The sequence below is a fragment of the Gadus morhua genome, chromosome 4, assembly GCF_902167405.1.
Source record: "Gadus morhua chromosome 4, gadMor3.0, whole genome shotgun sequence".
Lineage (NCBI taxonomy): Eukaryota > Metazoa > Chordata > Actinopteri > Gadiformes > Gadidae > Gadus > Gadus morhua.
The window spans coordinates 35,982,564-35,998,216 of NC_044051.1; the positions used below are offsets into that span (position 1 = coordinate 35,982,564).

The 15,653-nt window shown below is 42.5% G+C and overlaps 1 protein-coding gene and 1 non-coding gene across 2 annotated transcripts; both read right to left on the reverse strand.

Moving 5' to 3' along the window:
* Positions 1-2,123: 2,123 nt before the first annotated feature.
* LOC115542336 (zinc finger protein 431) lies at positions 2,124-3,777 on the reverse strand. The gene has a single exon (XM_030354590.1). It carries the CDS (start codon positions 3,609-3,611, stop codon positions 2,217-2,219), a length of 1,395 nt encoding a protein of 464 aa, XP_030210450.1. The 5' UTR covers positions 3,612-3,777; the 3' UTR covers positions 2,124-2,216.
* A 7,584-nt stretch (positions 3,778-11,361) lies between these two features.
* Positions 11,362-11,468, reverse strand: LOC115543149 (U6 spliceosomal RNA). Its single transcript, XR_003976674.1, has one exon. It is a non-coding gene; the product is annotated as a U6 spliceosomal RNA (small nuclear RNA).
* Positions 11,469-15,653: the final 4,185 nt, after the last annotated feature.

Here is a 15,653-nt window from a genome sequence, read left to right on the forward strand (position 1 = left end):
TGGGGGGACGCGTCCCCGGCGTAATCGATGCCTATGCATGCGAGAAAAGCGCAATAATTATATTTTGACACTAAAAAGCAACAACGTGTCCTTCCCTCTGAACTGATCAGCTAACATTCATGCATTATGAATTCATTGATGTTTGAGAATGATAAAACAGCTCATGTGGCATCTGTCTTGTAACGAGTTTTAAAATGCAAGAAAATAATCCTAAACCGTTTTTTTTTTTAATTATGATGATGATGATGTTCAGCATGTATGTTAAAATAAATCAAAGCTTTTGGACCAAACAATAACACAATATTTGAACAGATTAACCGAAACCATTGAACAAGAAAAGAAAAACAGAAATTCACTGTTCCAGCTCATAACAATTCATTATTTTTTTCTGAAGATTTTTTTAGTTTTGATATTGTGGTACATTTTAAGCATTTTGCATTGGTTCAAAGTTTCCCTCTGGCTTAGGAACTTTACACACACACACACACACACACACACACACACACACACACACACACACACACACACACACACACACACACACACACACACACACACACACACACACACACACAGAAACAGAGACCCGACACAAACCCAACCCCTGTACATGACCACAGGACAAAAGGAACGGTTAATCATGGTAGGTTTGTTATCCTACCAAGTGTATTAAAGAAACACTCGACACTACACTGTGTCTTGTGTTTCAACTCATTGTAATAATTTGGAGCTGATTGGACAATTCAGCCAATGAATCAAATAGGCTACCTCCCTCAGCAGCATTCGTGCATTGCGCAACATGACTACATGCAGTGAGAAGTGATAGATAGTTAGCAGAGAGTCGTAAAAGCACTTTCTACCCGATTCAGTGGAGGAATTGGACTCCTCATGAAATGTTATACTTAAAAGGAACAAGTAAATTACATATTAATTAAGTCTTTCGGCATGTAATATTTAAAAAAGAAAATGATACAACGGTCCCAAACTGCATTTGAAATAGACCTTGAGACTCCGGTAAAACACTATAGGACATTGATCATGATATGCCTCAATATCAGAATAACAACCATGGGTCCAATAGCAATGGCTAGTGGAATGAAAGTGAAAGCAGTGTAAGCTTGTCCAGGCCCTGCAAGTCAGGATGTAGGCTATGAATCAGAATACATTTTTAGCTAGTGGGCATCCCAGAAACCAATTCTATATTTTCTTGGGGACGACCCCCGTCCATTACTGCACCCCACCCACAAATAAGATCACCAGCCGCCGCTGCAAAGAGGGAGTGAACGGGGACCAATGCTAGGAATCTTCTGACTTTGTCCCGTTGGAATAATGCTGCATTCTAGAGGAAGGACCGGCTTAAACTGAGCATCACTGAGATCTAGACGTTTAACCAGGGACCTTTTAAAATGGATCATCTTCAACCATTATCGCCCATTATGAGACAATCCATCCAAGGTAGTTAGCATTAAGCGCACAGAATGGAAAGGTAAGAGGAATGAACACAATCATGTATAATGTGGGGTTAAATCGCAGTCTATTTCACAAGTGAACTTTGCAGGCTTTTTGTAATAGGCTAACAAAGATAAGGGTAATGAGTGTCATGGCAATATCAAGCAGACTTTAATATAAAAATTATATGAACCCTGAATAATTAGTCAATTTCAATGAATTTCTATCCATTCTCCATAGACCTAGAGATACCTCCCGCCCTCTCTAATTGAAAGGTGTTGACATAGTTTTGCATTTGCAACTGTGGGGACCAAGTTTGATACTAAGGGCAATCCAGACTTCTTTGTTGTGTAGATTCCTTTAACTGTCTTGCAGCCATGTCCACTCCACCCATATTGTGAATTGCAATTTAACTTGGTCTCTCCTCTGGCCAATCCTAAACTCCACGAAGGCCCCTCCCCCTGACCTTTGTTTCCTTTGTATTTACCCACGATGTCAACGTTTCCTATAAGAATCATGTTCACCCATCGTCTCATTGACTGTATGCTTGGCAACTTTGCTGACTGTATCTTCCCCTGATCAAGCTCTACATTGAATCAAATATTTTGCTGTCAGAAGTGTCCTAGAAATAAGTTATTCAACAGACATCAATTAATAAAAAAACAGAAAGCGAATCAAAAGTAGAAAGCGTTTAATCGTGATGAAAGAAAAACTAAAAGCAGTAATTTAAACCAATACCAGACAGAGGTCTCAATCAAAGCGTCCCGTTACCTCGTGTCAAAGTGTGCTTTGAGCAAGTGCAAACGCAAACTGCTTGGGTCGCTGTAGCTGGCGTTGCACTCCAGACACACGCAGGGCTTATCGCCGGTGTGAGTCCACATGTGGTACTTCAGGAAGCGACCTTCAGTGAAGCGCTTCGGGCATTGGTCACACCTGTAGGGATATTCCTCGGAGTGACTCCTCATGTGGATATTCATCTTGCCTCTCTGACTGAAGAACTTCATGCAATGGTCACACTTGTAGGGCTTCTTAACGGAGTGAGTCCTCAGGTGGATCTTCAGGTCGCATTTCCGTTGGAAGAGTTTCATGCACTGGTCACACCTGTAGGGCTGCTCCCTAGAGTGAGTCATCATGTGGCGCTTCAGGTGGCTTGTCGCTCTGAAGTGCTTCGTACATTGGTCACACTTGTAGGGCTTCTCCCCGGAGTGAATCCTCATGTGGTTGTTCAGGGTAGATTTCTGACTGAAGCACTTCGTGCATTGGTCACACTTGTAGGGCTTCTCACCGGAGTGAGTACTCATGTGGATCTTCAGGAGGGCTTTCAGACTGAAGCACTTCGTGCATTGGTCACACTTGTAGGGCTTCTCACCGGAGTGAGTACTCATGTGGCTCTTCAGGGGGCCTTTCTGAATGAAGCACTTCATGCATTGGTCACACTTGTAGGGCTTCTCACCGGAGTGAGTCCTCAGGTGGATCTTCAGGTCGCATTTCCGTAGGTAGCGCTTCGGGCATTGGTCACACCTGTAGGGCTTCTCCGCAGAGTGACGCGACATGTGGAACTTCAGGAGACTGGCATGACTGAAGCACTTCGGGCAGTGGTCACACCTGTAGGTCTTCTCGCCGGTGTGCGTCGACATGTGGAAATTCAGGGTGGAGCTATGACTGAAGCACTTCATGCATTGGTCACACTTGTAGGGCTTCTCGCCGGAGTGAGTTCTCATGTGGATCTTCAGGTAGCTTTTCTGACTGAAGCTCTTCGTGCATTGGTCACACTTGTAGGACTTCACCCCGGAGTGAGTCCTCATGTGGATATTCAGGGCGGAGCTATGACTGAAACGCTTTGGGCATTGGTCACACTTGTAGGGCTTCTCCTCAGAGTGAGGCATCATGTGGACGATCATATTGGCATTGTTGGGAATAACCTTTCCACACAAGACACCGGGCCGGTCCTTGCGGCCGCCCCGATGCCCAGTCAGCTCCTCAAGGCGGACGAGCCGCACGCTGCAGTTCAGGCTCTTGGCCACGCTGTGGCCTGTGGACAGCGAGCTCAAGACCTCCAGTTCTGACGCGACAAAGAGGGTGTCATGGCCATCCACCGCCAGTGGGCCCTCCCCTTGTCCGTAAACGCTCAGGATGCGCAGCTCCCCGCTGTGACTTGACATGTGGGAGGAGCCAGGGGCGTCCACACGCAGACTCTCCGACTGCGTGCTGCAGTCTCTGATGTCATTGCCGTCTTCTTCAGAGGGGAAAACCGAGAAAGAGAGAAAGTAATGTTTTTAATTAATCATTTCACAAAGGTATACAGTATGTACTTTGTACACACTTGTACTTCTATTTGTTGATCATGCATTTTCCTTGACGCCCTTTGGATGGTCAAGGATTAAAGGCTCGTGCTGAGAAGGCAGATTCGAGTACATTCTCAGTTGATCAAGGTTGTTTTCTTGCATAGATGCAATGTGTATTACTAACCTACGGCGGGCAAGCCTCCACCAATATCCTCTTCAACCTTGATTGAAATGGTGTCTGGGGTCTGCTGCTTTCCACATAAAGAAGGAAACACACACAAGACATATTCTCTCATTTTCACAGAATAGATGTCAATCCCCACTACCGACAGATTAGTCGTTTTTACACTGTCAAGCTGGTTCGGTCGCGGCTTGGCACGCCCTGCAATTTCAATGTCTCACCTGTGTATTATTTTTTTTTATTCAAGACCCTCGCATGCAAGAATGAGTTCACATCTGAGCGTAGGCTAAAACACAATTAACTATTTACAACTGCAAAAATCCCAACATATTCTTTATTTTGCTCACCAGCAGTTCCTCGCTACGACTGGACATGTGGGAGGAGCCAGGGGCGTCCACACCCAGAATCTTTGAGGTGGCGTTGCGCTGAGTGCTACGGTCTCCAAAGGCATCACAGTCTTCTGCAGAGGGAGAAAAAAAGGAAAACGTAATTGTTTTGATACATTATTTGCATAAAGGGAGGCATTGTGTATTTGTACACATGAAAGAAACTCTTTAAATGTATGCAACATTGACACAGAGGGTTTAAAATGTGTACTGCCGACAAAGATTCACAGTTTTGGAGAGGGACGTCTCCTCCTCCCTAGACTCAAAGCTCAAGTGGTTGGCCAGGTTAAGGACACTCAACGAACACCAGCGCAAAGTGATCTGATCACAACATGATATGCGAGGCAAGCACAATAATTCTATTTTGACACTAAAAAGCAACAACGTGTCCTTCCCTCTAAGCTGATCAGCTAACATTGCATGCATTATGAATTCATTGATGTTTGAGAATGATAAACCAGCTCATGCTGCACCCGTCTTGAAACCCTTCTGGGCTCTTGACTGATTCCATCTTTGAAATGCAACTCCCAAGTTTGACTCGTGTTTTAGCAGGGGGCTTGTCATGATGCTTTTCAAAGGAGGACAAGACTTTATAGCGCAGGCAGAATCGAGTACATTCTCAGTTGATCCAGGTCGTTTGCTTGCATAGATAAATAATAATAATAATAATAATAATACATTTTATTTAGAGGCCCCTTTCAAGACACCCAAGGTCACCTTACAGAGCATATAGTCATCATAAATCGTTTAAAAACAAGACATTGGGGAAAAAAACAATTAAATAAACATAGAAAATAAAATATAAATAAAACAAAAACAAGACAAAACAAAACAAACAAACAATTAAAACAGTGATCAGTTAGACGTTGTGTGCGAGTTTGAACAGGTGAGTTTTGAGTTGTGACTTGAAGGTTGCAATGTGTATTACCAACCTGCGGCGGGCAAGCCTCCACCAATATCCTCTTCAACTTTGATTGAAATGGTGTCTGGGGTCTGCTGCTTTCCACATAAAGAAGGAAACACACACAAGACATATTCTTTCATTTTCACAGAATAGCTGTCAATCCCCACCAACGACACATCAAGCATTTTTACACTGCCAAGCTGGTTCGGTCGCGGCTTGGCACGCCCTGCAATTTCAATGTCTTGTCTGTGTAAAACCAAGGGGGTATAATCCCCCTTCGTCTCAGAGCTGGCTTGCTTGGTTCACAGGAGAAGGCGGGCCTTCACACGGGGAGTACGACTCTTTACAATGAATTGCAAAATAAATAAATATATTTATTGATTCAAGACCCTCGCATGCAAGAATGAGTTCACATCCGAGTGTAGGCTAAAACGCGATTAACTATTTACAAGTGCAAAAATGCCGAAATATTCTTTACTTTGCTAACCACTTTGCTGACGAAGCATTGTAAGGAAAGTTTGCCTGGTACTTTCGCTTAGATCGACAATCTTTCGTCTTCTTCAAATGCGACTGCATCACCTTCTCTCCCATGATGGTCAGCAGCTCGTGAATTTCACCTTCTCTACAGTTACAACTATTCATGTTGATATCGCTGCATCGTCTCTGTTGTAGAAACAATGCAGCAACACCTCTACCCAAGCCTCGCACCTAGAACTGGAAAGCTGTCTTATCGCATTTACATCAAAATGAAACCGCCAATATGTGTAGGGTCAGAGAGGGTTAAAAGGGGTGCGAAATAAAGCCCGTAAATTACCTTGGTCAGTGTAAACGCGCGGATCACACAGGTGAAAAGTTGGGCACAAGACGGGCATATTTGGCAGTGTAAAAACATTTACTGAATCATAAAGGTGTGGGCTTTCTATGGGTCTGTTTTAGAGTTGTAACAGAGGAAGCCTCTCTTTTGGATGTTGAATGATTTCCAACCTGCACACTCAGCTCCTCGTGGCAGACCAGCCGCTCGCCGCGCTCCAGGCTCTTGGCCTCGCTGTGGTCCGCAGACAGCGAGTTCAGGGCCTCCACTTCTGACGCTGTGAAGAGGGTGTCATGGTCCTCCACCGCCAGAGGGCCCTCCCCTTTTCCGTAGACGCTCAGAATCTTCAGCTCCTCGCTGTGGCTGGACATGTGGGAGGAGCCAGGGGCGTCCACACCCAGAATCTCTGAGGTGGCGTTGAGATGAGTGCTACGGTCTCTAAAGGCATCGCAGTCTTTTGCAGAGGGAGAAAAAAAAGGAAAAATCTATTGTTATGATACATTATTTGCATAAAGGGAGGCATTGTGCATTTGTACACATGAGAGAAACTCTTTAAATGTATGCAACATTGACACAGAGGGTTTAAAATGTGTACTGTGTACTTTTAACAGGGCGCTGGTCATGATGCTTTTCCAAAGAGGACCAGGCTTTTTAGCGCAGGAAAAATCTAGCATCAGCCTAGAATCTATGCTGCCTAGAATCTACCAAATCAAAGAAAAAAAATACTCTGAGTAATGTACATACCTTCACTTTTAAAATGGGGCTGAATAGACTTTAAGGATAGCTTTGTGCCTATAAATATGCGTTTCCAGGTTTTCTGTCTGGCAGGCAACATCCCTTGAGAGAAGCTGCTGAATGTAAGCAATTGATGAGCTGGCCTGCGTAGAGACAACAAAGAAAGATCAGTACTCAATTTTTTACCTTGTATGTATTCCAGGTGCAAGTTGTAAGAAGATATAAGAGAAGCATGTTTAGTGAATTACATTAGCCTAATACTTAAAATGAGTTCTATGAAATGATATTACATCCTTGATTTGTTTACATATTTTATAGTTCATCTCAACAACTCAATACCATGACATCAAGCTCTGCAGAAATCGGCTAATAACCCTTTGATTTGGATCAGGTTTGAAGGGGAAAACATGCCTATAATAGTGCGTTCCAGGTACACTTTTTTGCCCGTAAATAACCAGCTATAACTGGGAGTACAAGAGGGTAGAAGGGTGCGAAAACACGGGTTGCTAGGAACGCACCATATGTATTTAGGATGAGTTTAACAGGTCATAATGATCATAATGATCTCAGTAAAACGCTAGAACTACTGCAGTCCAGTGGCCGGTAAAATACAATCGTATTCGTTTGTTGTAAGGTGAGCAGACATTGTTAAACATTGCATTCCCTTGGTATCCAAGCAGTAGAGATCATTGTACCCCCTTTGTTGAATTGTGCCCATTCTCGTGTGATGCCCCTTGCTTGCTGAGGTGCACACTAGTTACAGTGCGTGTATTTATAGTTATGAATGGGCCATGTTTTAGTCCGCTGTCCTTTCTTTAATAGGTCCATGGTTTACACACATAACTGATGCTATCTACCGTTACATTAGCGATAGTAACTTGGCTGTTAGCTGTAACGCTAATGCTAAAGCAACATCATAATGCTAACAAGGTAACCATATACAGTAAAGCAACACAACGATATGGCGTTAGTTAACTTACTTTTTCGAGGTTTTGTAAATCCAAACACTGAGCCACGGTGTCTCTCAAGGAACGAACTATGTGTACACGTTCGTAACTCATTTAATCATGGGGGGTCGGGACAAATAATCTGGGCGGGCACAATAAGAGAAAGGGGAGGTAACCTTTCCCCGTAATTTATTTCTTTTTTATAGGACATGGTTACAAATAATTCAAACCAAAATAACGAGCATTAAAAAAATCCTAAGCAATAAATTATACAGTTCAAATGATACCGTTTTTTTTTTTATTATGATGATGATGTTGTTCAGCTCGTATGTTAAAATAAATCAAAGTATTTGAACAGATTAACGCAAAGAAGAAATGAAAAACAGAAATCCACTGCTCCAACTCAAAACACTTTGAGTTGGAGTTTTTTTTTTTTTTTTGATATAGTGGTACATTTTAAGCCTTTTGCATTGGTTCAAAGTTTCCCTCTGGCTTAGGAACTTTCTACACACACACACACACACACACACACACACAAAAATAATTAGTAAACAGAAAAAGAAGAGACCCGACACAAACCCAAACCCTGTACATGACCATACGACATGAGGAACGATTAACCATTGGTAGGTTTGTTATCCTACCAAGAGTATTAAAGAAACACTTGACACTAAACTGTGTCTTGTGTTTCAACTCATTGTGGTAATTTGGAGCTGATTGGACAATTCAGCCAATGAATCAAATATACCTCCCTCAGCAGCTTTCGTGCATTGCGCAACATAGCTACATGCAGATAGAAGTGACAGATAGTTATATTAGTTTTATTAACTAGCAGAGAGTTGTAAAGGCACTTTTTAGCCATTTCAGTGGAGCAATTGGAATCCTCATGCAATGTTATACTTAAAAGGAACAAGTAAATTACATATTAATTAAGTCTTTTGGTATGTAGCATATAAAAAATATATATACAACGGTCCCAAACTGCATTTGAAATAGACCTTGAGACTCCGGTAAAACACAATAGGACATTGATCATGATATGCCTCAATATCAGAATAAAAACCATGGGTCAAATAGCAATGACTAGTGGAATGAAAGTGAAAGCAGTGTAAGCTTGTCCAGGCCCTGCAAGTCAGGATGAAGGCTATAAAACAGAATACATTTTTAGCTAGTGGGCATCCCAGAAACCAATTCTATATTTTCTTGGGGAGGACCCCCGTCCATTACTGCACCCCACCCACGAATTGGATCACCAGCCGCCGCTGCAAACAGGGAGTGAAGGGTGACCAATGCTAGGAATCTTCTGACTTTGTCCCGTTAGAATAATGCTGCATTCTAGAGGAAGGACTGGCATAAACTGAGCATCACTGAGAACTTGACATTTACAGGTTTACAGAGTTTGAACTTCTGCCTGTATGCTGGAATCAGGTGGACCATGACGTGGTAAGAGTGTCCCAGTGCAGCGCGGGGGACGGCGGGATGGGCCTTCTTTAAAGTTGTGTAACAGGGATCCAGCGTGTTCTCCTCCTCTCTGGTTGGGCACTTAATGAGCTGGCGGTATTTGGGAAGTTCATGGCTGAGATTTCCTCTGTTAAAGTCACCGACGACAATAACAAAGGAGTCCGGGTTAGTTCGCTCCACGTCCAGTATCCAGTCGGCCAGCTTAGTTTCCTTTGTTAAGTTATTGAATGTCACAACTGTTTCAACAAATAAATGTCAACTGATTGACTGTTAGAATACATATTTGAATATCTAAGGTTTTGTATACTAGGTTATAACTGCTGCCATGTTGTTGGATGAAGGGTGTTTCTTCTTTGGTTTAACTCCCGTTACGACACGGGGAGTCTGGAAGTTGAGCTGTAACGTGGCTTGAAGACCTGGATTGTCCTTGGTCCACTTGATCAGATCGTGGTCTCTATGTATCTAAATTTATGTAAACAGTATGTATAGATAATCTCTCCATCGATATCTTTTTCTCTTCATTTATTTTGATCAACCGTTCTGCTAAGAGTCTTCTGCGGACTCGTACTCAAACAAATTTAGTCTGGGAGATAAGCCTCATATAACTACCAGTGTTGACTCAATATCAAATCACAAACCATAATAGCACTTATAACCTGGACACAAAGAGAGGGGGTTGCTTTTATAAAGACTGTGGTGAAAATACCAGCCTCAGCTGATGGAGGATCCCTCTTCTGGGCTCTGTCTCTGGGTTTTAGTGGAGGGTTTCCTTGTCCTAAAGAGGGCTTCGGGCTCCCCCCTCTTTCTGCCTGCCTGCCTGCCTACCTGCCAGTCTGTCTATCTGTCTGTCTGGCTGTCTGTCTGTCTGTCCATACATCTAACATGGAAATATCGTAGATATTTTATTCTGGAGCCTCAGATTGAGTATTTTTTCAAGTTGTGCAATGTATCAAACACTGTGTGTGTGTGCGTGTGTGTGCGTGCGTGCGTGCGTGCGTGCGTGCGTGCGTGCGTGCGTGCGTGCGTGCGTGCGTGCGTGCGTGTGTGTGTGTGTGTGTGTGTGTCTGTGTGTGTCTGTGTGTGTCTGTGTGCGTGTGTGTGGACTAGTATTCCGCTCTTACGTCCCCCCCCTAGAGTGGACCCACTCCTGATGAGTGGGTCTCCATTTCTCATCAGGCAGAAATGTTGCAGGGATAGCCAGATAACCAAGGACCTTAACAGCTTCATTGATACCAGGTGTCATTGTGCACAGTTAATGAAACGTCCCCAAAGGAAAGTAAGGTCCCCAAAGGTAACGTTGATTCGTTTGTGTATTTGTGTACAGCTGAAGACCCCAAAAGTGACATTAAAATTATTTGTCCCATATCTACAGGTAAAAAATATTATTCAACAAAAGTTGTTTTAGTATTTAGTAAACTAAATTCTCAACAGATTTTTATAATCTGTGGACTCCAAGTAATTTTTTTCACTTGCCTGTATCTCTCTAAAAAAATATTCAGAAGGTGTCCTTGAAGGTTGGGTGTTGGAACACGCGACCGCAAAAATGACGTAGACGACGAGTGAGTGTGTGTGTGTGTGTGTGTGTGTGTGTGTGTGTGTGTGTGTGTGTGTGTGTGTGTGTGTGTGTGTGTGTGTGTGTGTGTGTGTGTGTGTGTGTGTGTGTGTGTGTGTGTGTGTGTGTGTGTGTGTGTGTGTGTGTGTGTGTGTGTGTGTGTTTAAGAGAATAGCGAGCCGGTGTGTGATTAAAAGTAGCTAAATTGAGTGGGGAAAACACAATGAGACCACCTGAAAACGAAGCCGGTATGAAACTAAAACTGTGATTCTGAATAAAGTTTAAAGGATATCGAGGCGGTGGACCGCACCCTCCACGTTCCTGGCGACCTTGTGCTGGGACACCAGAGGTTGATGGCCCGGGCGCCCAGCTCTATGAGTTGAACAGCAGGACACTCTCGATGTGGTATGTTTGATGCTTTGGACAGTGTTACGGTGACACGCTTGAATTACACGCTCTCAATGGTGTACATGGAACTAAAATACTATGTCGCAATCCGTTCTCGGGTTCACCAGGACGCAGCGAGAGGAGGGGACTGTGTTGGCTGTATCGCACAACTCCGCCACTAGGGGGCAATGTCTCAACAGAAAGAATACCCAACCCATAAGTTATTACTACAATTATTAGAATAGAGATATTAATAAGAAATTAAAAATATAGAACGCTTCACGAGTTTGCGTGTCATCTCTGCGCGAGGGCCATGCTAATCTTCTCTGTATCGTTCCAATTTTAGTGTATGTGAAACCCGAGGTAACACATTTGCTGCATGATCCTGGGTTATATTTATACCTCTACTCAACCATGAATTTCTCTCTAAGGGTTCGTTTTAATAAAAAAACACTGCAATACAATAAATTACATAGCAATAATAGATCAATACACCGGTCCAGTTATGGTGTCATTGGGATATCATGTAGGCCTATATTTTTTTAACTATTCTGTAACACCATCGCTAGGACTTCTGGGTAGCGCCGGGCTTCGTCTCTCCGGCGTTGGAATGGTTGAGCCCATAGATATATACATCTATGGTAACCAGTGAGTTCACAGAAGATCTGTTCACACAGACGCTGCGGCAAAGAGCACTCGTACCCTCGTGTTGATGGAAGAGTTTGCATCGCGTCCGCTTTGATTGATTTAGTCTAGCCCTGAATACAATTCAGAACACTGTGTTGCCCTACACAAATGCATACAGTAGCCTACTGCGATCTACATCTACACGTAATACAATTAAATATATAAATATAAACATAAAATACAGTATCAGACACCTAGCGGTATATTTTTGATCGTTCAATGTCTTTACATTTAAAAGTGTGACATTCAAAAAGCTACCGCTAGGTGTCAGGTGGCAGCCCTTCTCAACATAACATTACTTCGTCATGACTCCGCCGTGCGGTCTTTGTGATCGGTTAAAAAGAATCACATCGATGCGCCCATAGACGGATGCGCCTGCTTGCTGCTGCTCCTCATGTCCTTCTTTGTTGTTAAACATAAAGTTTACCGCCAACTAATAGCCTGGCAAGTTTATGTGCTTGTTTTAAATTGTTTGGGCGTTTTCTTAAAGACAGAAATATTTTACATAAACACCGTTGTTTAGGACAGGATTCTTGGTATAAAATATTTTCAGAAATATATATTTACGTGTGGAAGAGCTCTTAACTGAAGACGAGTTTATGAACTACAAAATACATTTCCTGCAGAAAATGCGGTGAGGGTTGAAAAGTGAGGTTGAAAATATCTTTTAATAAAGCCACATAGATTAAGACAAAAATAAACATTAAATGGCTTAAATCAAGTGAAGGGATTTGAACAAAAGTCTAAATGGAGTAAACAATGTAAACATGCTCACCATTTAAGAGAAAGTAAATGGTTGGCAACAATTAAAGAGACAGCTGAATGAAAAGCGCAAAGCATTGCTGAAAATGCAGAAATGTAAAAGGTCAAATGTATTGCCCTGAACTGCAACGACAGGCCAGCCATGGCTGGCCTGTCGTCGCAGCCAGCCAGCCGATACCAGCCAGGCGTCGCAGCCCGTCATTAAGTCGTATCATTATCATACCATCGTACTAAATTATACAAAATGTTAAAATGAAAGAGGCCGATTGCGTAAATAATTGACTAAAATAGCAAAATATATAGGCCTACCTAACCGTGGAGAGATTCAAACAACCGCCTTCTTGATCAGAGTGTATACCGCTTGTACCACTGCGGCATTAACTTCGTATTGTTGCACTTATATTAAACTATTTCACTCTAACGAAGAAATTGTACATAACATACCTTATTAGGCTTAATGACATTTAACAAAACAAATAGGCTATATATATTATCTAAAATACATTATTTGAATCCGCCCCAAATTACAACTAATATATTTTATTGATAGGCCTACTGATAGACCAACGATTTCATCATTTTAAAATGTAGGCCTACTTCAATATAAAAATATAAAAATAATATTTGCAATAAAGAGCGGTAGGAAGCTTTCGCCAGTGAGCATGGCTTTCTGGTACTTCAATTGTCGCAAAAAAAACTGTTAATAACATGCAAATTAACCGATAAACGACCGCCCATAGATTTTGAGCGACCAAGCCAGCCAGCGACCACAGCGACTGAAAGCTATGGAAAGCCAAGAAGGCCACAATCCGGACCTAGAATGGCGCGGTAAAAGTGCAAAACCGCACGGATTCCGTACGGTTTGGCAAGTATTCCGTACGGAATCCGTACGGTTTCCGTACGGTTTTGAATGACTAATAGCCGCGGCTATTAGTCATTCACTCCGGCTATTAGTCATTCACTCCGGCTATTAGTTATTCACTCCGGCTATTAGGTATGCAGAACGAGCCCCTCCCTCTTCTTTGCTTGACCACTAAGTTTGAAGGCTGTCTAAATAATCAGAGCTGCAGTGCCTCGATGTTTCGCTGTAACATAACGCTGTGTTGTCTTTACTAGTTTCACTACAATGTAATGACACCAATTAGCTAGTGGAAAATACATTTGTGTCTGTACAGTGATATATTTGTATATGTTAGGCTATATATTGAGATGGCAGTGTGCGAAATACCCGACAATATTCGGGGATGTCCTCATCCCCAGATTGTTCTCGATATGCAGTAGCAGCTAGGCCATAACATTACATAACATGAACATGAACTGAATAAATGCCAGGTAGGCTATATAGCATCGGAGACGGGCACACAATCAGTGCATTTGCAAATGAGAGCCTGCAGTATGACCGATCTTGTGACATGTGGTCGGAAAGAGTCGTGTGTGTGTGTGAGTGTGAGTGTGAGTGTGAGTGTGTGTGTGTGTGTGTGTGTAGAGCAAGTTGTTGAAGGAAGTGTTTCTATTTGACGTTACAATATTTCATGGATGCAAGCAAGCCAAGACAATCAATCTATATCTATAGCTACATGACAACACACACACACACACACACACACACACACACACACACACACACACACACACACACACACACACACACACACACACACACACACACACACACACACACACACACACACACACACACAAACAGAAACAGAGACCCGACACAAACCCAACCCCTGTACATGACCACAGGACAAAAGGAACGATTAATCATGGTAGGTTTGTTATCCTACCAAGTGTATTAAAGAAACACTCGACACTACACTGTGTCTTGTGTTTCAACTCATTGTAATAATTTGGAGCTGATTGGACAATTCAGCCAATGAATCAAATAGAGTACCTCCCTCAGCAGCATTCGTGCATTGCGCAACATGACTACATGCAGTGAGAAGTGATAGATAGTTAGCAGAGTCGTAAAAGCACTTTCTACCCGATTCAGTGGAGGAATTGGACTCCTCATGAAATGTTATACTTAAAAGGAACAAGTAAATTACATATTAATTAAGTCTTTCGGCATGTAGTATTTAAAAAAGAAAATGATAAAACGGTCCCAAAGTGCATTTGAAATAGACCTTGAGACTCGGGTAAAACACTATAGGACATTGATCATGATATGCCTCAATATCAGAATAACAACCATGGGTCAAATAGCAATGGCTAGTGGAATGAAAGTGAAAGCAGTGTAAGCTTGTACAGGCCCTGCAAGTCAGGATGTAGGCTATGAATCAGAATACATTTTTAGCTAGTGGGCATCCCAGAAACCAATTCTATATTTTCTTGGGGAGGACCCCCGTCTATTACTGCACCCCACCGACGAATAGGATCACCAGCCGCCGCTGCAAACAGGGAGTGAAGGGTGAACAATGCTAGGAATCTTCTGACTTTGTCCCGTTGGAATAATGCTGCATTCTAGAGGAAGGACCGGCCTAAACTGAGCATCACTGAGATCTAGACATTTAACCAGGGACCTTTTAAAATGGATCATCTTCAACCATTATCGCCTATTATGATACAATCCATCCAAGGTAGTTAGCATTAAGCGCACAGAATGGAAAGGTAAGTGGAATGAACACAATCATGTATAATGTGGGGTTAAATCGCAGTCTATTTCACAAGTGAACTTTGCAGGCTTTTTGTAATAGGCTAACAAAGATAAGGGTAATGAGTGTCATGGCAATATCAAGCAGACTTTAATATAAAAATTATATGAACCCTGAATAATTAGTCAATTTCAATGAATTTCTATCCATTCTCCATAGACCTAGAGATACCTCCCGCCCTCTCTAATTGAAAGGTGTTGACATAGTTTTGCATTTGCAACTGTGGGGACCAAGTTTGATACTAAGAGCAATCCAGACTTCTTTGTTGTGTAGATTCCTTTAACTGTCTTGCAGCCATGTCCACTCCACCCATATTGTGAATTGCAATTTAACTTGGTCCCTCCTCTGGCCAATCCTAAACTCCACGAAGGCCCCTCCCCCTGACCTTTGTTTCCTTTGTATTTACCCACGATGTGAACGTTTCCTATAAGAATCATGTACACCCATCG

What these genes read in the sequence shown, in the direction of transcription:
- LOC115542336 (XM_030354590.1), bottom strand. Translation starts at nt 3,611, where the DNA reads ATGTCAAGTCACAGCGGGGAGCTGCGCATCCTGAGCGTTTACGGACAA.